Source organism: Myotis nattereri (assembly GCF_964212035.1).
Source record: "Myotis nattereri genome assembly, chromosome: 7".
NCBI lineage: Eukaryota > Metazoa > Chordata > Mammalia > Chiroptera > Vespertilionidae > Myotis > Myotis nattereri.
The window spans coordinates 43,467,605-43,491,600 of NC_138082.1; the positions used below are offsets into that span (position 1 = coordinate 43,467,605).

The window sequence follows — 23,996 nt, forward strand, 5'->3', positions numbered from 1 at the left end:
GAATATTTTTGGGGATTATTCTACAATTAGGTGTGCTCAATGACATCACTGAGCTAACTCTGTGTGTGTGGTCTATTTTATTAGCTGTCCAGTTCCCTAACCCTGGGCCTCAGGACCATGGTAAACTGACTATGATTTGTGGGGTGAGGGTGAAGACAGCAGTTTCTTTGAGCTTGCACCAAGAAAGTGTGGATTTCTATCACAGCTTCAGGAAGAGACCTTACAGGGCCCATAAGCCAACAAATAAGTGAATAGAGTATACACCACTCACCTTTGCGTTATGCCATGATTCCAGAATAAGAATGGAGTGTCTTTCCTTTCCCACCACCATCAGCTTGCAGGGTAGCCAGCAGCTAGGCTTGTTTTCCAAATGCTATACAATACAGTGCCTCTTCTATGCATTGTCATCATCTTTTTTAAATCAGTGTGATTCTCCCTTCTACAGTCTAAAATACTTCAGGGCAGTTTCTTCTTAACAGCAATTAATGAATGTATCATTAGGAAATCCTGTATAATCCTATATAATAAGGAGCTAATATGCTAATTAGACCGAACAGCTGAACGACCTTCCTGACGAAGCCGGGGCTGCAAGGGCCAGCCAAGGTTGTGAAGGTCTGTGAGGGCCAGCCAAAGCTGCGAGGGCCGAGCCCCTTGCACGAATTTCGTACATCAGGCCTCTAGTCAATAGATATATAGTTACTAGGCACCTGTTATTTGCTTCACTTCAATGTTATTCTATATTGCAAGGCTTTAAATTTTTTATTGCTAATCTCCATTAGTGCAAGTAATCAATCTGAAATTGTCACATGATAACTTTTTAACAATAAAACTTACACACCATCTGAACGAACTAAATAGGTGGTTGAGGAATGCAAAAATTAGCTGGTTGTTGATTGTGGTGAGAGAACTTGAAAATCTGAGAAGGAAATGTGTCACATAACAGTATGTTTAGGTCAAAACTTTGGAAATACTAAGACGAATCTTTACTTGATAGCCAAAGAGCTTCACTGGGAATGTTTTTTATTTACGATTTTTACTTTAAACATATCATACTAATAAAAAAATTATTAGTGAGAACTGAGAATAGAAATGGAAGCTAAAGAGATCATATTGTGCATTACATCTAAAAATATTTTTACATATTCAGTGGGCTTCCTTTCTTACAAATTAATTCAAAAGGAACAAATCAAGTTAAAAAAAAAAACTCTTGACTTACAAGAGTAGGCCATATTTGTAGAAACTATTAAATTTAGCACTTCCCTAAATAACTTTCTCTATTAAGTCACCAGGAAATTAAATTAATAAGAATAAAAGCGTTTTGTGTGCTTGTATATTAAAAAATACCAAAGCTGTAACATTCACAGATTTATATATGGAAAACAGTCATTGATGAAGGCCCCCAAAATAGCATGGGGAGTCACAGGTTGCCCCACTCAAATTTAATGATCCAGATATTTCTTATTAGAAATTTGCTAATGTGAAATAGCTATATTTAGATGATTGCCTATTTTAATTGGGATAATAGATGTTTGTCCTTCTGTAATTAAATAAGACTCAGAAATTAGTCTTTCCTTTTTGAAACTTTTCATTATGGAAAATTTCAAACATAGACGAAGTAAACAGGATAATATAATGAATCCCCACATACCCATCACCCACCTTCAATTATTAGCAGTATAACTATTATTTGTATTTTATCTATACCAGAGACCACTCCCTACTCCCATTCAATTATTTTTAATAGGCTTTTTCAATGTAAAATATACATACAATGGAATGAACCAGTTTTAACTGTACAGTTTTGATAAGTACATTCATGTAACATCCTTATTATGGTATAGAACATTAACTTCTACCCATAAAGTTTATTTTCCTTGCCAATCAGTTCACCTCCCCCAACTGTTCTGATATTTGTCGCCAACAATTAGTTCTAGAACTTCATGTAAATGGAATAAATATATATTGTGTTCACCTCAGCATGCGTTTGTGAGATTTATCCATGTTGTTGAGTGTATCACAGTTTGCTTCTTTTTATTGATAAGTTAGTATCTATTGTATGAATAGAATATACCACAATTTTTTATTCATTCTCTTGTTGATGGGCACTTGAATGACTTTTATTGTTTAGCTACTGTGATTGAAATAACTATGCACATTTTTATATAAATTTTTTGGATGTATATTTTCATTTGGTCTATCTACCAAAGAGTAGACAGGTATTCATTTAACTTTATGAGAAACTGCCAGAGCTTTTTCCAGAGGTTTACATTCCCACAAGCAATGTATGGGAATTCCAGTTGTTCCCACATTTTTCCAACATTTGGTTTTGTTACCATTTTTCTTGTAGACATTCTATGATCATATAGCAGAATCTTGTGGTTTTTATTTGCATTTCCAGTTTGACTAGACTTTTTTGTGATATATTTTGCCCATTTTTAGATTGGGTTACTTGTCTTTTATTGTGTTACATGAATTCTTTCTATATATACTAAAGACAAAATTTTTACAAATATATTCTTAGTCTGTAACTTGCCTTTTCTTAGTATATTTGTACTATTATTTTTGTAAATAAATTTTTATTGATTTCAGAGAGGAAGAGAGGGAGAGAGAGATAGAAAAACATCAATGACAGAGAATCGTTGATTGACTGCCTCCTGCACACCCCACAGGGGATTGAGCCCACAACCTGGGCATGTGCCCTTACTGGGAATCTAACTGTGACCTCCTATATGCTCAACCACTGAGCCACACCAGCTGCGTTATTTGTACTTATTGATTGCTACTGTTATTTTTAATATTTCCTTTCACCTACTTAATTGGGTTTAGTTTGCTTATCTTTTATTAGCTTCTTAAAGTAGAAACTTCGATTATTGCTTTAAATCTTTTTACCTTTTAATATACGCATTTAAAACTATGTTTTTCTCTGCACACAAATTTGATAATCCATATTTTAATTATTCATTTTCTAATTTCCCTTGTGATTTCTTCTTTGAGCTATGGGATATTTAAAAGTGAACTGTATAAATGGATTTACACGGTATTTACTGTTGTGTCTGTCTTGTGTTCAGCATAGTGCTTTTGAGACTTACTGATAGTTGTATATTTCATTCCCTTTATTGCTGAATAATATTTCATTGTATAAACAGATCATAGTTTGTTTATCCACTCACCTGTTGATGAACATTTGGGTTGTTTTTGGTGTTTATATATTATGAGTTAATCTGCTATGAACATTTTTGTACAAGTATTTGTGGAGAAACATGTCTTTCCTTGGGTAAATATCCACTGTGGAGTTTTACTGTTTTTATCTGTATGACAAGAACGATACTAGCTGAACCAGTTACTTGCTTTTTAAAATTTGAAGAGTAAGGCTCTTTTGACAAAATTGCTCTAATGGTACTATAAAGAAAATTGTTTAAAAACTTTGGGAAGTATACTTTTAGTTATTTATCTTCATTTATCATTTACTTATTTAACAAATATTTATTAAGGTCCCATATGACAGTTGGGGAAATTTTAATATGATCTGGGTATTAGATGATATTAAGGACTTGCTATTAATTTTCTTAGAGCATTAATGCCATATGGTGATTATGATTATTTTTTTAATCTCCAGGCATACTGATATGTGGTGAAAAGGAGACAGACAGGAAATTATATAATTTCTGGCAGTAGAAAACAGAACGATGTGATAGAACAGTGGTTACAAACTAGAGGTATATTGGACGTATTGGGTTCAAAGTTATATTTTGTTTGATCTCTGTGTGTGAAAACTTTTCACTTGTTACTAATTTTTAACTATTTCCACATGAAAATCTAGATTTCTGGTTTCTCGTGAAATCTCAAACAATCTGCATTTCTTTTTTTAAGTTTTGAAGAATTTAATAGTCCTGTATAAGATGTATTTATCTAATCAACTAGATTTCTATTTAAGCCCTTTTTCTAATAAGATATTTCAGAATTATTTCTCTCACTCTTTTTTTTTCTATTTCAGTATTTTTAACAAATCCATTTATATAAATTCTAGAGCAGGTAAAACTAATCTATGATGAAAGAATATCAGAATAGTGGGAAGGAACATGAGAGAAGGTTCTGGGGTATGGTTTTAATTACACAAGTGTGTACATTTGTGGAAACACTGAATGGTACACTAACAATTTGTGCATGTTTTTATATCTATATTTCAGCCTCAAAAGAATGTTAAATATTTAGTTGAATATGTACATTTGCTACTTACTTAAAATGCACCAAAAAATAAGTTGGCTTTATGAATGATGGATAGAGAGATGGGTTTGTGAACAGTGTGTGATAAAGCAATATAGTAAAATGTCAGTAGGTTGTAGTGGGTATGCAGATGTTTATTGTATGATTTTTCCATCTTAGGTATATAAAAAATGTATAAAATTTTTTATAATAAAATGTTGAGAAAGACTCCATAGTGTTTTTCAAAAGACAGGGAGAAAAAGGACTAGCCTGAGGATATATATGACAGACTTTCTGAGATACTTGCTAATCTGCCTTTCTAGTTAATTTTAGATGAACTGACCTCCACTCCCAGTTCTTGTGTAAACTGGTAGCTTCTTGACAATATCAGCGAGCATCTGCTTTTGGATCTCAGGTCTCTTTCATTTTCATAGCGCTCCTTGTCTATATTAGAATAAGTGGAATTGGAAGCAGAATGAGAAGCAAGACTTTATTTTCCAAGGTTCACAAACAACAATAATTATTTAGAAGAAAATATTTGTTACCTACCCTTGAAGCTCAGCTATCTATTTGGCTTATAACTTTCTCTGGATAATTACCTCAGTTGATCTTATCTGGCTGTTATCTCAATCTTCATAACTGTAATAGGGGATATATATGGCTAATATGCAAAGTGTCTCCTTGGGAGTTCAACTGAGAGAACCAGAGTTCAATTGCTCGCTATGACGTGTGCTGACCACCAGGAGGCGGCACGGAACATGGCGGGCAACCAGCGGTGGCAGTGGGGTGCTGAGGGAGCGAAGAAAGGAGGAGGTGGTGAGGCGGGGAACCTGATCCTCCCTGATCACCAGCCAGGCCTAGGGACCCTACCCGTGCATGAATTTCATGCACCAGGCCTCTAATTGTTTATAAATAAAATTTAGATTAAGTAAAAAGAAGTATATTTTATAATTTCCAAATATTTTGAAGCTTTCCTCTTTTATGTTTTATTTATTTATATTTTAATTACTGTGGTTTGGTAACATACCAACTTTGATATATTTGTCCTTTATTTCCATTTTCTAATATATCATAGCTCTCTGGCTAGTTTGTGAAAACAATAGATGTTGCCATGCTGTTCAGGTAACATGAACTGGTAATAAAATATCAATTGCCTGGAATGCTAAAGGAATTCTGATTAATTGCGTTTATTTTATTGTACATAAATTATTTTATTTCACACTTCACTATTGGTTTGGTACTTTTACCAAATATTATTAGTCTGTTTACCCTGTCTTAGTAACATAGAATAAACATTATTCAGTATCTGTTTAAGAATTTTCAGTGCTTGTATGTCATTATCATCAACATCAGCTATACTTACATATGGTTAGAAGGACAAATGAATCTACCAACCTTAGGGATTAACCAGAAATAGTTTGTTTTTATAAATTCGTGTTTATATATTTTGCTTCAGTCTCATTTAACAGTTATTTCTGTTGATTGTTATTTATTTAACAAATATTTCTTGCATATCAAGAAATTCGGATGTAATCTGACATTTTGAGATTATTTATTCATTTATTTACTTATTTATGCAAATGTTGTCTGTGATCATCAAGAGAGTCAAGAAAGTCTTACCTGCCCTAGCCTGTGTGGATCAGTTGGTTGAGCATTGTCCAGTGCACCAAAAGGTCGCCAGTTCAATTCATGGTCAGGGCACATGCCTGGATAGCAGGTTCAGTCCCCATTAGGGGGCATGCAGGAGGCAGCCAATCAATGTTTCTCTCTCACCTCGATATTTCTCTCCCTTTCCTCTCTGAAAAGAAAAACCTATAAAAAAAAAAAAAAAAAGTCTTACCTTCTTACCTAAATTTAAGAAGGCCATTATGTTTTTCAACAGGTACTGACAGGATTTTATCATATCAATTAGATGTTTTTTGTTTTTGATTTTTTTTATTCCCTTGATGGTGACTTTTGTGCACAAAAAATATTTTTTCAGGGACTACTTTTAAAAAATAATACTAGATTTATTAAAGTTTAAAATTTAGTTCTTTTATAAGTTCTCAAGACCAATTTACAAATCTAATTATATAATTATCACTTTTAAAGAGCTTAAAACATAATGTTAAACATCTTTATTAAACTTTATAACTTAATTATCCCATTTTCTCTATGGGTACCTCAGTTATCTAACAACTTTTCCAAGTACTTAATAACCTTTAAATTTAATTAAACTTAACAGATAGAATAAGGTATGGTTTTTATGTTTTTAATCTTTATTGTTGAGAGTATTACAGATGTTCCCCATTTTTCCCCATTGCTTGCCTCCACCCAGTTCCTGCCCCCTCTCCCCCCCTTCACCACGTTATTGTCTTGCCCATGGATTATGCAAATATGCATATAATAACCAAAGAGGCATGATTTTTAAAAATACTCTTGTATGATTGATTTAGAGGCTTAATAAGATTATTTTAGCTCTTTAACTAAAATCACAGGAATAAATCAATCTTAACCATTTTAAATTGAAATCCAAGGATACTCTGTTATTTTAGGTACTTTTAGAACATAAAATACCAAATAGGTACAGATTTATTTTTTCTAAATTTGAATTAAAGTGTTTGTGTCATAGATTTATTTTTTTAAGCTTCAGAGAGCTAAAACTAAAAAGACTTACCAAATGAAGAAATGATCATCCCAACTGAAGAAAATCGAAACTAGGTTCATATCCCAGTATATAGAATATTCAAAATTTCTCAATGACCAGATAAGTGGTCATGGGACTTGATTCTTTCCTCCATCAGTGATAGAACTCCAAATCCATGCTTTCCAAATGAGTGGTTCCAAGTCACTTCTCCTGTACATTTCATAATTAATTTTCCTGACTGTTCACCAGTCTCCAGCCCCCTAATAAAACTTAGAATTTCTTCTTTCAGTACTTCAGTTGGATTTTGTTTTGTTTGTTTTTTCAGATCTCTGAAAATATGTAGAGTATCCTCTCTGTTTGGTTCTGCATGTCTCTTTAGGATTCATTTTACCTTTGTGGTCACAATCTGTGAATGACATGCTAAATACTATAGCAGTGCTGATTCTACGAAAATGATCTGTGGCTTAAAAATAATGTAAGATAAACAGCAGCATTGGAACACATAAAATGAGTAGCCCATGTAGCTGAAGAGAAGAGTATTTATATTCTAAGGTAGTTAAGGATGCTTCTGTGGGGCCTTGATTTTCAGAAGCCTAGTGCTTATAGGAAGATATTATGCATTGTGTTTGTGTCCACTATAAATATTGACATGAGGTCCTCCTTTTCTACTAAAGCAATTTCTTCAGAGCAAGCGCTTTTTAAAATTTATTTTAAGGACTCTAAAATAAAACTTTGGAGAAGTAAGAGTGGTAAAAAAAAAATGTAGGTGGGGGGCCACAGATATAAGATTATCTAGTACTTTTTTAAACTACACAAAAATTAATAGGACCTATTTCCTACAAAATTGCACTGTATCTTACCAAATTTAGGTATAGGGATTTTGTTTGTCATTAAACACATAAACCATAGATATTTGCTATCTTTGTTACCCTTCTGGTAGAACAATTTTCTTATGTAATATTTGTAATAAAAAAGTAAATCTTCTGAATGTTAATCAAATAGGAGTTTTGTTTAAGATATGGTAAGCTACCTAAGTGGTATTCTCCAGAATGATTCCTTTAAGACTTGTGTGACAAACTGAGAAATATCTTTAAACACAGTGGGTAGCCAGTAGGCTTTCTGCAGGGGGTTTCTACTGAGAGCTGACAGAGGGCATCTTGGCAAATGTTCACAAACGTACATTAACTTAGTTAGGCCCGGCATGGAACCTCATGTTCAGCAGAATTCTTCTGACCTGCCTCTGCATGCCAAGCTAATCAGCAAACACCTAATGAGCCTGCTCCAAAGAAGCAGACTCTCTCCCAACCTACTTCATTTTCATATGTTCTCTGGGGGGAGGGGAGACAAGACTTCATGAGGACTGATGATGCTGCAAAGACCACAATAATGATAATTAACTTGCTGAATTTAGAAGATTATGCTGTTAATTAGTTGCAAAATAAAGATAAGTAATAGAGCAGCAGATGGTAGGATAACACCCAGGAGAAGGAGGGTTATTACTCTGATGAGCTTTTGTGGCACATATGAAATATGGATCTGACTTTTTCATAAATTGTTTCTAGAGAACATTGTTTTTTCTTTGTACTATGATGGAGTAGTTTGTTCCTACTAAGTTCTGACAGATGTGATAAAATTTATTTTCAATAATACAACATATAACGTAGAATTTGAATAGCAAATTATTTTTAGCAGATTACCTCTTAAAGTGAATGTCAGATCAGCACAACAATCTATCTCTGACTATCTCTGTAGGGGAAAAAAAAACGTTTTTAATATAGTAGTTGAATTTTGCATTGCTAAAAACTAATTCTAAACATTCAAGCATTAGTCTGCTTAGAATTATAGAAATAAAGATATTTTCATTTTATCCCAAATGAGGTATATATCTTGAGTTTAAAATTAAAATTATGTCAGTGTTTTATTGTACATGTTGGAAAATATAGACTTTTAAATATTTAATTTTGTTGAATTTTCAACCTTATATTTATTGCAAGAAATTTTGATCTTAGCAATGGATTGACCAATGTCTGATTTCTTATTGAATCCTAATATGCATAGAATACTAAATATTAGACAAAAGCTCTAGTTTGGAAAACTTTTGTTTAAAATATGTTTAATGAACTAAGAGTCAACAGACAGAATTTCTTATCCTGGCTCTGCTTCTAATTCAGTCTATGATTCTGGGAATTAACTTCACTCTTGGGCCTTCATTTCTTTGTTTGAAAGATGGTAATTGAACTAATTGATGTCCAGTATCTGTGCTAGCTCAAAAATTAAATTGTAAAATAAACACCCATTATATTTATATTTTTAAATTAATTTTTGATCCAAAGTATTTGTCCTTCTTTAAACTGTCTCTAGCAAATATATATTTATATATATGGGTGGATTGTAGATATCCTAATACAATTGTAAAATTTATATGAATCATATTTAGTGACAACTTTTTTTACCTAACCCATTCTAATTATTTTTGATTTACATGTATATTTATTGCTGTTTTTAAAAATCTGCATTTCAGGGCAGTGTTAATTAACCCTTGAAAATCTTTTTTTAAAATTTTATACTCAGTGGCACACTTTCCAAGTCAGACTCATTGTAATCAATGTAACAGCATGGAGCAAACATTAGAGCTTCTTCACTGGATGAGTACTGTATACCCTGGGGCAGTCAAGAGAGGATAATGAATGAATACTGATGCTGTTCTAAGTGCTCTGGAAGGTAGTTACTTGCCCTACTAAAGATTATTCAAGAGAGTGATGTTTATGTACTTCAGAGTCTCCTATGTGCAGTTACTATATTTCATTAATTCTAAGAGTTAAGCTCCTCTCTATAAAACTTTAAGTGCTCTTCAATTCTGTTTTCTACCTAAGGACTTATAAAAATGTTTTACCAATACATGATTTTACCAAGTTTCACATCTCAACAGCTACTTATATTTATGCACCTTTTATATCCAGAAATGAAAGCCCTAACCTAACACTAGTCTGGGCACTGTTTATTGTATTTTGATGCAGAGTGACCACCTCTCCAGATTCTCCTCCTTTGTTCTGTTTATATGACCCACACTTTTAAACTGCTATCTTTCTACTTTTAATTCTTCTTTGACCATTTAGCCTAAGCATTCCCAAAGCCAACTACTGCTTTGGTCACTTACCTGATTTTATTTTTAATTCATCCATTGCCATATTATCCCAAGTTTCTGTTTCTTAGTCACTAATGTTGTTGCTTAGTTCTGCTTGTTTAAGAAAGAGGAAAAATAAAAATAAGGGATGAACTAAGAATTTTACATTATCTGAATTCTGAAAGATGCAGTGTATTTACATAATAAAATATGTCTGAGGCTAAACCAGTGCTTAAGATGACCCTTAAGTTAATTTTTCCTAAGTACATTTTGAAAATACAAAAGTGTAGGAACTCCCCTGATTCTTTGGCATCACCACCCACACATTTATGCAAAGAAAATAGAGGCCATTTTTGAAGAAATAAGAAAGCTGACATTGGAGAAATCCTTTTATGAGTCAGGTACTTTTGCATATTATACTTAATCTTTACCTTAACGCTACAAGGAAGTTATCATTATTCATTCCCAGTTGTACAGGTAAGGAAACTGAGACTCAAAGATGAAATGATTTGTTGAGAGTCACATGGATAGTTTGAGGCAGAATTAAATTCTGAACATTGTCTTTGCAGTTGTATAACATGTATACAAATATGTATATAGCATACATTATGTATACTAACCAGTGAAGATACTATGACTTTACATATTGTTGTGCTCTTGGCAGTTCATAAAGAAGTACTCTGTCAGGAAGGAAGCAAGAAACCTACCTGATCCTCAGATAGTGTGGCTTTAGCAGTTGCAATATCAGACTTGGCAATCCTAATCCTTTGTGGTTGTCTTTTGAAGCAGTAAGCCATCCAGCCTTACATATATTTTATTGATTTCAGAGAGGAAGGGAGAGGGAGAGAGATATATAAACATCAATGATAAGAGAGAATCATTGAGTGGATGCCTCCTGCACACCCCACACCAGGAATCAAGCCCACAACTTGGCATGTTCCCTACCGGGAATCGAACCATGACCTCCTGGTTCATAGGTCGACGCTCAACCACTGAGCCCCACCAATTGGGCCAGGCTCAGGTTTTATTTCTTGATCACTCCTTATGGTGTGTTTTTTTTTTTAGACAAATCCAGGATTTGAACTAGCTTAATGGCTGTGTGACTGGGCAAATGATCTCTGGTTTCCTAATCTGTCAAACTGGGATACTGTCCTGTTAGAAACTAATTGAACACAACATGAATGGATCTCAAGTACATTATATTAAAGGAAAGAAACTGGATTCAATTCCATTTACATGGTAATCTGGAAAAGGTGAAGTTTTCGGGATCAGAAAACAGATTAGTGGTTTTCAGAGGCTGGGTGTGTGAGGGGAGAATGACAGGAAAGGAGCATGAGGGAAATTTGGGGGGTAATAGAACTGTACTGTATTCTGACGGTAGGGGGTGGTTCAGCAACTATATGTGCTTGTTAAAACTCAAAACTGTACACTAAAATGAGTTCATTTTATTGTAAGTAACTTATTCCTCAGTAAAACATTTTTTAAACTGCTGACTTTGTTCTTTAAATCATACTCAGAATTTACAACGATTAGTAGTAAAGAGAAAATGTCCACTAACCAGTTGTCCAGGTATAATTATTGCCTAGTGGAAATTTTGTTAATCTTTTCATATATGCTTCAGTAGTTAAGGGATCTGGATCATTTATAGAAGGTAAGATATGCATAGATGAAAATAAAGAAACTTCAGCTTTTTGAATAGTTGTCAAATTTTCTAAATTGTTCTTAGTTGGCATGAATGAAAGCAGTTGTACTAGAATCATTTATTTGGGAGCCTTTTTCAAAAGTTCTTCTCGCTTACCCACCCCTTTCTGCTTACCCACCCCTTTCTGCTATATCCAGGGAAGGGAGAGAGAAAGGTTACCAAGAATCTGCTTTAGCATGTAATATCCAAGCAGTTAACTTCTAGAAAGTTTGGGAAGCACTGGATAGATGGCAACACACTTCTCATACCAATATTTGTAGCCTCTCTCCTAAAATTTGCACCTGAGTGTGGATCTTAGGAAAATGTAATTGACATCTTTCTGCATCAAATGTTGTGAGAAAACTTTATTTTGGGCTCGAGGACTATATCTCAGTTAATAAGAATATTATCAGCAATAATAGTTACAGGTCTCCTAGGTTCCTGAGGTCTCTTTCATCACTAAGATATATAATTCAATTATAGTATGCTAATTATTTCAAATTTACAGATCATAACAATAAAACTACCCCCCAAAATCACATGTCATGTTCACTGAAGAAACCAATTTCTATTTATTAGCAAATGTATTTTTTTCATCTATGACACAAATCAATAATATACCATCTGCTAAAAGGGATGCAAATAAATATATATAAGTTAATCTCTGCTCTTAGAATGCTTACTGTCTGATTGGGGAGATAATATATCACATATGACACTTTTTACTGATAAAATAATAAACTTTATTCAAATTGTGTCTTTATGAAGAGGTAGCCATAAATGTCTAGGGCCTCATTCTAACACTAGACCTACCACGCCCTGACAGTGGGTCAGGTACAGTCCAATTAACTGGTGAAATGGAACATAGTGGAAGGGATAGACTTAGACGTAGTTCTGCTTACTGGAGACTAGGAAGACTTAAGGGAGACAAAACCAGCTGTAGGTTCTCAGAGGAGGTTTAGCCTGACAGATAGATAGTGTAGTGGCCTAAAGAAAAAATGCAACATCAAGTCATTGTCTCAGTAAGCACTGACATTAGAGTTGCTTGCAGGGATCACATGGCCCATATCTGGAAAAGAAGAGATTTTTGGTCTAAGAAACTAAGAACCTGAGAATATTGGGATATAGGCTACAATAATGGGGTGGGGGAAATAGGTGAAAGTGTACATAATTAACTTATGTTGTTTATTTTAGTTGAACAGTTATTTTCAGTCAGTAGTGTTAATTTTCACTCTCAAAATTGATTAGGAACAAGAAAGTTCAGAATTCTCTAGTAGTACTAGACAAAAAGACTCAGGGAAGCTTTCCAAAGGTCCTTTTGTTTATCTTATTGATATTTATAGTGATCTTAGTAATGCAATGAATTATGATTAATCAGAGCTAATTTTGAAGCTGAATGAATTTATGCCTTCCTTTACAAATATCTCTTTTGTTTGACCAAAGAGTATGTTAGGAGTTGGATTTGGGTGGAAAGTAGAGAATTTTAAAAAAATTGGTGTTTGCATTTCAGAGATTAAAAGCTGCTTTGACCCAGCAACATCCTCCTGTGACCAATGGCGATACTGTAAAGGGTCACGGTAGCGGATTGGCTAGGACTCAATCAGAGGAATCTCGACCACAGTCATTACAACAGCCAGCCACATCCACTACAGAAACTCCGGTAGGTGTGTTGTTTTTATCATTCAGCACTCTATCATCCTTAAAAAAGCAAATACAGTGTAACTTAAATGACTATATACTTTGAAAAAAATTATTTCTGGTTATATTGTTATTCCAAAAGTATATCAGAAATCTTAGAAAAAGGTAGTTCAAATATTAAATAAATAAAATCAGTCCAGTCCATCAGTCCATTGAGCAGTTATTACTGCATAGAACACCCTATATGTATGTTGGTCTGATATAGCACAATATCCATCAGTACTTTTAAGGAAACATATTTGCTATTGATTTTATTCAAGTAATGTATATATGTATTATATTACTCACATAAATAAAACAATTATTTAATTAAAATTTGTGAAACATCACCAAAGGAAAAGATATGCCATATAGCAGTTGTTTGTATTAGAGGCCCTTTTTACTTCTCTCTAGTTCTGGACTGCCTATTAGGTGATTGATATTTTTGTATGTTTACAGTATATTTCTATAGTGTAAAGGGTTACTGTATTTCTGTTAAATATTTCAGAACTCAAGAGCTTTTATCTTCTCTACTTAAAGAATTAGCATTGGCATTAAAAAGCAGAACTTTCCATTTAAAGAAACACAAGTGAACAGCAAGTTTTAGAATGCCTCCTAAGCATAGGTATTTAGATAATTACATTTTATCTTTATGAAACTTACAACAAAGTGGAATGTAGTTGTGGTTGTCATCCACTAAACAACTTTACTAAGTGTCGGAGAGAGGGAAAGTAAGTAAGTGTGTTTTAATGTCATAATTCAGGGGTTAGCAAGCTGGCCCTCAGTCCAAATGAACCCCAGTGCTGTTTTTCTGTATGGTCTGCAAGCTCAGTATGGTTTTTACAGCTTTAAAAGTTTATTTAAAAGAAAAGAAATGAATATAATTTATTTTCTTATACTAGCTATAGTTTCCATGGATCTAACTTTCATTTATATCTTTACATTTTACTATATTAGATGAAAGCTCCACTGCTGTATCTCTAGTTTCTAGAATAGTATATGTATGTGTGTGTGTGTGTGTGTATATATATATGTGTGTGTGTGTATATATATATACATATATATATATACATATATATATATGTATATATATATACACACACACACACATTTAATGAAGTGGAATGAATGAATCAATGAAAGAAGGGAGAGGAGGAAGTACATACTCCTCTAATTAGCCTCGAGTTCTCGTTAGGTGTAAAAATACAACAAATGTACATAATAGCTTTCACTTATAATACTTGGATTTAGCCTTTGCTGTAATAACTTAGTTGTCAATTTAAAAAAAAAAACAACTGTTCTTTCTTATTCAGCCAAATGAGTAAAATAAAAAGTAAAAAAACCCTGCTGTAGGTTAGAAGGATGAAGTAAATAAAATATTTCAAGGTTGCCTTTTTTGAAGTCAGCCATAAAAATATTTTTCCAAAAGATTAACTTGGAATTATTTACATAAAATAATCTAATACTTAATTTTTATTATAATTAAAATACAGTATAAATGGAATAATCCTTATAATTTTTAATGCTAGTTATTTGGAAAAGGAATTAAATCATAGCATTGTATTTTTTGGAGTTTGTAGGATGAGAAGTAGTTTGGTGATTTTCCTGCAAAACTAACCTTGATCTTATATATAAAATGTTTGCTTGTTATATAGATAAGGAGAAAATAGAATTTTTATTTGTTTACACCATTTTAAAATACTATTAATTATAGGTAAAAGATTGTTTTCAGGTTTCTTTGGATCATGGGTCTGTGGCCACAAAGTGTTTCCTTTGCACTGTTTCCAAGAGTTCATTTCCTGTCTCCATATTCAAGTGTTCTGTGGTACAGTTTTGGGATTTTTAGGAGGATTGGAGTTATTTATTGCTCTATAGTCCTAGACACTAGACAATATCACTAACAAGTGAAGATTTCTGTCTCTGGCTGATCTGAAATACCAGGCCAATCCGTTGAGGAGTCGGGGGATGAATTAAAATGAAAATCTGGGCTCCTGTGGGATCCTACCCCCAGGAAAATAAGCATTAATGAACCTGACCCTTAGAAAAAGACTTACCCTAAATTCCAAAAACTGAAGAAAAGCTGAGTATAGAGTCATGTGCCACTAACAATGTTTTAGTGACGGACTGCATATATGGTGGTGGATCTAAGATCACAGTATATGCTTACAAGCAAATGAATGATGAAAAGGGGGGAAAAAAACAAACTATCATAGACATATTTCTGAAAAGAGTTACACCTCCTCAACATAGCCTCAGGCAGGTCCTTCAGGAGGTGTTCCAGAAGAAGGTATTTTTATCATAGGAGATGACAGCTCCATGGGTGTTGTTGCCCCTGAAGACCTTCCAGCGGGACAAGATATGGAAGTAGATGGCAGTGAGGTGGTGGTAAAGTCTACAGTAGTATACCATAGTGTCCGAGGCCTTCACATCCACTCACCAGTCACTTACTGACTCACCCACAGCAACTTCCAGTCCTGCAAGCTCCATTTATGGTAAATGCCCTATACAGGTGTATCATTTTTTTTATTCTCTATTTTTATTGTACCTTTTCTATGTTTAGATATGTTCAGATACACAAATACCATGTGTTAAAATTGTCTATAGTATTCAATATAGTAACATGCTGTCCAGGCTTGTAGCCTAGGAGCAATAAGCTATACCATGTGGCCTAGGGATGTAGTAGTCTTTACCATCTAAGTTTGGGTAAGTGCACTGTATGATGTTCCCACAACAAGGAAATTGCCTAACAATGCATTTCTCAGACTGTATCCCTGTCATTAAGAGCTACCTGACTGTATACCAAAGTATGTACATTCATGCCTTAATTTTAGAGAAACCAATTTCTTAAAATATATATATATATATATATATATATATATATATATATATATATATATTTAATTTCAGAGAGGAAGGAAGAGGGAGAGAGAGATAGAAACATCAATGATGAGAGAATCATTGATCGGCTGCCTCCTACATGCCTCCTACTAGGGATCGAGCCAACAACCTGGACATGTGCTCTTGACCGGAATCGAACCCACAACCCTTCAGTCCACAGGCCAACGCTCTATCCACTGAGCCAAGCCAGCTAGGGCATAGAGAAACCAATTTTTAAAGAAAATTTACAGATTTAAAGTAAATGTGATTTCCCATAGTGAATTTAAATAAGCAATTATTAAATTTTTACTTTAGTACCTTATAATTAGTTTTCAAAGGATTGAATAACACCTTAATGTAATTTAAGAATATACTTGGGAAAATGTAAGATTTTTATATGATCATTTGTATTGAATTTTCAGTTTCTTCATATTATTTCTATATAAATGAAAATATAGAAACTTTAAAGACTTTATTTAATATGAATAGTGATTTAAGTGAGAATCTTATTGTAGCAGTGCTCATTTATTTCAAGGAATTTGTTAAACCACTGGGTGATTTTCACATTGCCCCAAAATATTGATATATACAATGAGACTTAGAAAATGAATGTAGTAGCTCTCCCCTTTTGCCACCCTTTACTGCCTGCGTTAAAAAGCTTCCATTTCTATTTATTACAGGCTTCTCCAGCTCACACAACTCCACAGACCCAAAATACAAGTGGTCGTCGAAGAAGAGCAGCTAATGAAGATCCTGATGAGAAAAGGAGGAAGTTTCTGGAGCGAAATAGAGCAGCAGCTTCAAGATGCCGACAAAAAAGGAAAGTCTGGGTTCAGTCTTTAGAGAAGAAGGCCGAAGACTTGAGTTCATTAAATGGACAACTACAGGTAGGGGGCATATGTGTAAATTTTGTTTTATGTATTTTAATAATTGTTACTATAACTCTTTTCCTTTTTTTTTTTCTACTTAGCCATCTAAATATTGTAGGACACAATATTGGGTGTGTGTATGTAAAACCTAATTTTATAAATTTATTTGGATACTGAGATAAAATAATACAAAATTTTCAATACTGATACAATGAAGTAATTTAAAATATGTGTTTAATTGTATAGTGCAAAAGTACTTAAACTTTAAAAGTTGTGATATAAAGTTCAAAGAATTTTAAAATTAAAAATATCACTGGTATTTCTCTTTTCATGTTCAATTTTTGGTTTATATCACAATGATAAAGTTGCTTTAGTAGCAGTTTTGTTTTTAAGTCCTTTTGTTCTTTGAATTATAAATTTTGTTTTGTTTTGTTTTATTTAAAGTGAATATAGTGCTCAAGAAAGGTGCCAGATTGACAGCTTTGGAAACTGAAGGACTCTTATTATCCACAGAACAGGTACAATATGGCCAGTGGCAATAGAAATCATTTTATGCTGCCCTGCCAATGTGCCTCAGATACATTTCTTAGGAACTTCGTGGGTATAAAGGTTTAAGGCTCCTTCCTATTCAGTCTTTGGTAAGATTTCCAATGGGGGAGCACCAAATCTATTTCCTTCCTTCTGTTTTTTGTTTTGTTTTTCTTTTTTTTCCTTTTTTTTAATGTTGTGAACGTTCTCCAATAAAATCTAAACTACCAATCGATGAGCATCAACTAGAAAATTGATGTTAATGAATTGTAGTTATAGATCAGTCTTCTGAGTTAAATTATTCCCAGTTAAAAACAAATCTTTCTGTGTAATTAAATTGATGATGAGAACTGCTCTCTTCTTAAATCTTTTATCTTTAAAGATATCACTAATATAAATGTCTATTTAAATGCTTGGGAAAAAGTTTTTAGCATCAGGAATAGCATTTAACCTGTAATATAAATTTTATAACCTAAAAAATTTTCATATGTGAGGTAGACATTTTTTAATACTGTGTTGTGCTTTGAATATTGGCATGTTAGTTTAGAACAAATTGCCTTATAAAACTTATTTTAACCATTTAGAAAAAATTTAAAAATGATTTCCACATCACAGAGACTTCAAATATATACTTATATACCAGGGTATACTAAGAAATTATTATATTATCATCTGATAAACGAATTCTTAAGAACGATTTTCATAAGATTTTAGAAAAAAGGTATAAATTTTTTTCCCTCATAAATTCGGTGAAACAGATTATAGGTACCAATTTATTTATACAATTATAAAAATGTCTATTCTTTACCAGGTATCTCTGTTACAATATTAACTTTTAAAAAACTATTTTAAATAATTTTTAAACTAATTTTACTATTAAATTTTTAAATATTTATATTAACAAAGTGATTCAAGTATATACAGACAGTCCTTGGGTTACATTGGATTCGACGTACGTTGTTTCGTGGTTACGTTATCATCTCCCATTTATTTTAAAAAAAAGTTCCATCATTTTGATGTATGTACATATGTGCTTTATGTTTTTTATTATTTATTTACCACAAGTAAAGGTCAGGAATTGTTATCTTTTAAATTTTTTTTTTACTATTTCACTTCATTACTGCTGTGTATGTGCTCTATATGAGTGCCATAGGTGCTTATGTAGGTGGGTTCCGACTTACTGCAAAAATCTACTTAGAGTGTTATAACATTAAACATATCATTCTTTGTTAGCCTCAGTTGTCTTGTCCACAGAATAGAGGTAATACCTGCTAGTCTATTTCTCTGGGTTGTTGCATAAATTAGTTGAATCAGAATGAATGAAGGTATTTTTAAATACATAAATTTTTAATTTTAATAAGAAATGTATTAATATTTTCCTTTGCCATTTGGCTTACTTACCTTCTTAAGAAGTAATGATGACTGAAAACTATAAATGTTATATAAATACATGGTCTCATTTACAGGGTGTTGTTGGACTTGAAGTTTTCTGCTTTGACCCAAGTTTTAGCAGTATTAAGAGCTTTTAATGAGATATTGCTGTTTCCTTAGTTATACGGCAGAACTATTCACTATCCTATCTAATAATAGACAAACATGGTAATTAACCGTACCTAATCAGGGCGATATGCAAATTAACTGCTAACCAAGATGGCGGCCAGGCAGCTGAAGTGAACAGGAGGCTTGCTTGCTCCAGTGATGGAGGAAGCCAAGGTTCCCCGCCTGCCACTGCCAGCCTCTGAGCTGCACTCTAAGAAACAATGTTGCAATTATAGAAGCTAAACAAACCCCAGAAACCTGCTTTCAGCCAGCCGGGCCTCAGAGCTGGAGCTGCAACAGTGTTTCAATTACAGAAGCCAAACAAACCCAGATACCTGCTTTCAGCAGCCAAGGTCTCAGAGCGGGAGCCGAGCCTCAGAGCTAAAGCCGGCTCTCAGCTCCAGTGACAGCCATAGAAGGTAAATAAATCCCAGAATACAAAAAAAAGGAGAGGTTGGGAGCTTCAGTCACCCGCCAGCCTGAAAACGGCCCTCAGCCCCTCACCCAGACTGGCCAGGCACCCCAGTGGGGACACCCACCCTGAAGGGGGTGTGACCAGCTGCAAACAGCCATCATCCCCTCATCCAGGCTGGCCAGGCACCCAAGCGGGACCCTCACCTTGATCCGGACAGCCTTCAGGGCAAACCAACTGGCCCCCACCCGTGCACCAGGCCTCTATCCTATATAGTAAAAGGGTGATATGCAAACTGACCCTAACAGCAGAAGGACTGGGAATGACTGGTCACTATGACACACACTGACCACCAGGGGGCAGACGCTCAATGCAGGAGCTGCCCTCTGGTGGTCAGGGCGCTCTCACATGGGAGGAGCTCCGTTCAGCCACAAGCCAGGCTGATGGCTGCCAGTACAGCGGTGGTGGTGGGAGCCTCTCCTGCCTCCTCAGCAGCGCTAAGGATGTCCGACTGCAGTTTAGGCCTGCTCGCAACTGGCAAGTGGACTTCCCCCGAGGGCTTCTGGGCTGCCAGAGGGATGTCTGATTGCCATCTTAGGCCCAATCCCCTGGGGAGCGGGCCTAAGCCAGCAGGTGGTCATCCCCTGAGGGGTCCCAGACTGCGAGAGGGCACAGCCGGGCTGAGGGACCCCCCCCACACCCAGTGCACAAATTTTTGTGCACCGGCCTCTAGTTATTAATAATACTGATGCTTTATTATTGGAAAACCTTGGAAAATTCAGTATTCAAAATAAATGTAATCTTTACTTCATTAATTGCATGTTTTTTCCACCATGCAAACTATAATTAAAATGTCATTGTAAAATGTGTTGCATTTTTATTGCCTACGTGAGCTAGAAATTTCTTGACTGGAGGAATAAAGGCAAGATTTATTTAGGTACAAGTTAGCTAGCACATCATTTTCAAAGCATAAAATTTAAATAGAAGTCAAATTCAAGAAATCACTAAATTAACTAAAGTTATATTCAACTATAGAGGTTAATACCTCCAATTACAATCAGAACAAGTAAAATCAGTATTTTTTATCATTAAAAACTGTGATGTTGGCATCATAGTTAACACATTGTATGTGGGAAATGTATTTATACGTTGACTGGTAGTAGAGTGCGGGACACGTATTAATACGTTTTTTATAGACTAGCGGTAGAATGCGGGTAACGTATAAATACGTTTATTTTTATACTTTTTATTGCTCTAAAGGGATGCTAACATGCAGATATATGAATTCCAAAGGACAAAATTTGGGTCTCTAACACATACAGTGGTGAATTATGTATGTACTTCCAGGTATAACGGTAATCAATCTATTCAACTGCAAAAATGGCCCGCGCCACCTGTTAGCGCGCGATAAAAACTACCCGCAAACAATGTGTTAAATAAGAAAGTGTTCTCAGTTTTTAGAGATACATACCAAAATATGAAGATAGGCAAAATGATACGTTATCAGGGATTTTCTTTAAAACTAGAGGCCCGATGCACAATATATGTGCAAGAGTAGGCCTTCCTTCCCCCGGCTGCCAGCACTGGCTTCCCTCTGGCACCCGGGACCCAGGCTTCCCTCCGGCCGCCTGCAGGCACCTGGGACCCGGGCTTCCCTCGCAGCCCCGGCCTCATCGGGATGTTCGGTCTAATTAGCATATTATGCTTTTATTATTATAGATACTTCTGCAAGCCCAGCTGGTGTGACTCAGTGGTTGAGGTCTCTCAATCCCCGTTTGGGAGCCTGCAGGAGGCAGCTGATCAGTGATTCTCTGTCATTGATGTTTCTATCTCTCCCTCTCCCTTCTGCTCTGAGGTCAATAAAATTTTATTAAAGAAAATACTTCTGCAAAAAAAGAGAATAAGGTTCATTTGTATGTATTAACCTGGGAAAATGTCTGTAATACATTGTTGTGGGCAAAAAGAAAGTTGCTGAAAACAGTCTAAACATCCATCAGTGGATGAGTGGATAAATAAATTGTGGTATATACATACAATGGGATATTATTTAGGCATAAAAAGGATTTAAAGTACATGCTAAAATGTGGATGAACCTCAAAACATGCTTAAGTAAAAGAAGCTATACACAAAGTCACATATTTCATGACACTATTTGTATGAAATATCTAGAGCAGATAAATGCATAGAGACAAAATGCAAAGTGGTCATTGCCGGAGACTGGGGGGAAAAAGAAATAGAGAAACTGGTTAATGGGTAATGGGTTTTATTTTAGGGTGACCAGAGATGTTTTATAAGTAGACAGAGGGAGGTAGTTGCACAACATGGTAAATGTACGAAATGCCATTGAATTAATTCACTTTAAAATGGTTAATTCTATATTATGGGAATTTCACTTCAATAAATTACTCAATAAAGTTAGTTGCATACTAAAATATATACCATAAATCTTTTTCATTAGTAAAAGGTTTATAGTTAAGTTAGATGGATAAATGTGTAGGTATGGAAATCATATAGTAAAGAATCTCTACATATAGGTAAAATTTTAGGAATGACATTTACCAGGATGTAACAGTAGTAAAGAGAAGAGAGGGTATGGGGAAGCATGGATGGTTTGGGAAGAAAAGACACTTCAATTATGACTTTATTATTTCAAGTGGATATGTGATTTTGATTTTTATTGTTTATAGTTATTTGTCAAACAAAATAAAAAGTTTTAAAATAGTGACAGACCATAGTTTTCAGAGTGTGAAGAGTTAACATGCTTATAGTAGATTCAGGGAGAAAAGAATTTTTTTCAGTCTCCCAACAGTAAAATCACTAGCTGTGAAGAATAGAATGACTTGTAAAGAAAATTGAATGTAAAAGAAATAATTAAACTGTAGTTTATGTGAACACATTCATCAAGTCTACATTTTTTAAATAATCCTTCATGTGACATACAGGCTTAGTTGATTGGTATAGTGGGCAGTAATGATTCATTGTTACTTATATATTACATACAATAAAAGATTTAATGAATGTTGAGGTATGACTGTTAATATTTTTACCAAACATATATTAGATTTTTAAAAATATTAATTCTTCAACCTTATTGCCACAGTAATGAAATTTAACCATATTTTAGCTTTCTAAAATCATTGCTAAAAAGGCAATTTTATCAAATTGCATTAGAGACATTTGTGATAATATAGACCAAGAATTGGGTGCTGTTAATTATAACATATTTTTAAGGTAATACATGATTTTGTTGTCTTTTATTTAAAACTAGTAGCCCAGTGCATGAAATTCATGCATGGGGGAGGGGGTGTCCCTCAGCCCGGTCTGTACCTTCTCCATTCTGGGACCCCTCGTGGGATGTCCGAATGCCGGTTTAGGCCCGATCCCGCAGTTGGACATCCCTCTCACAATCCAGGACCGCTGGCTCCTAACTGCTTGCTTGCCTGCCTGATTGCCCCTAACCTTTTCTGCCTGCCAGCCTGATTGGCCCTAACCACTCCTCTGCCGGCCTGATTGACGCCTAACTGCTCCCCTGCTGGCCTTATGGCCCACAACTGCCCTCCCCTGCCGGGACCTGCCTCCTCTGCCTGGACCTGCCTCCTCCGTTTGAGGCGGCAGAGATGCTGGGACTGGCCCCCTCCATGCCGCATGGCGCCACAGGACCCCCAGGCCTCACCACATGAGTGGCCGCCGGGCCCCGCCTCCACTGTGCGCGTGGCCATCATTTTGTGGCAGCCATCTTGTGACGACATGGCACACGAGGGCCACCTAGGCTTTTATTAGTATAGATGCTTTTAACCTCGTATGCCTTTGTCTTTCAGTTACATCATTTTGGGGGTTTTCAGTTTACAACTTCAGCGTGTTTCCTCTATGAACTAAAGTCAGACTAACTCAACAATTACTCCGTGGATAAAACTTGGAAATTTTGTTGTGGATTTTGCTTTTAAAACTTAGGTATTGCAAAATGTATGTGGAATAAGAGGTTCAATAAATTAATAGAAGCATTTTTGATAGCTGGATACATGAGGAGTTTTCACTCATAAGTTAGTGATATGGAAAAGGTTTTGCTTATTGGTCCGTTGACATTAAAGAAATAGGATCAAATCTTTAGTATTTATCATTTGAAATAGAAAGGAATAGCAACAATTCAAGATGCTATACAATGTTTTAATTCCTGAAAAAAATAGGATATTACTATCTTCCTCTGCCCCCCACCCCCTTAGTATTTTATCTAGAGAAGGGGGTAACGGTAATAGGGATGCCACCTGTACCTCATGCATTTTATTAAGAGTTTGAGACCTAGTATTTATTTTTACTAGCCTTTATAAAAAATCTTTCTAAGCCTTTACTTTCTCATCAGTCAAAGTCATAAAATACTTTATAAGTGAGAGAGGATATAGAAAAGTATTCTGTAACTGTGCTATGCAAATACTGGTTATTATTTGTTCTGTCATTAGCATAAG

General features: G+C 34.7%; 1 protein-coding gene across 1 annotated transcript in view; it reads left to right on the forward strand.

Annotated features, from left to right (window-relative positions):
• The window catches only part of ATF2 (activating transcription factor 2), an 82,103-nt gene that overhangs the window by 46,461 nt on the left and 11,646 nt on the right, over nt 1-23,996 (forward strand). The window contains exons 11-12 of the mRNA XM_081096078.1: nt 13,145-13,294; nt 16,869-17,075. Coding sequence (XP_080952204.1) covers nt 13,145-13,294; nt 16,869-17,075 — 357 coding nt within the window. The remainder of the gene's footprint in view (nt 1-13,144; nt 13,295-16,868; nt 17,076-23,996) is intronic.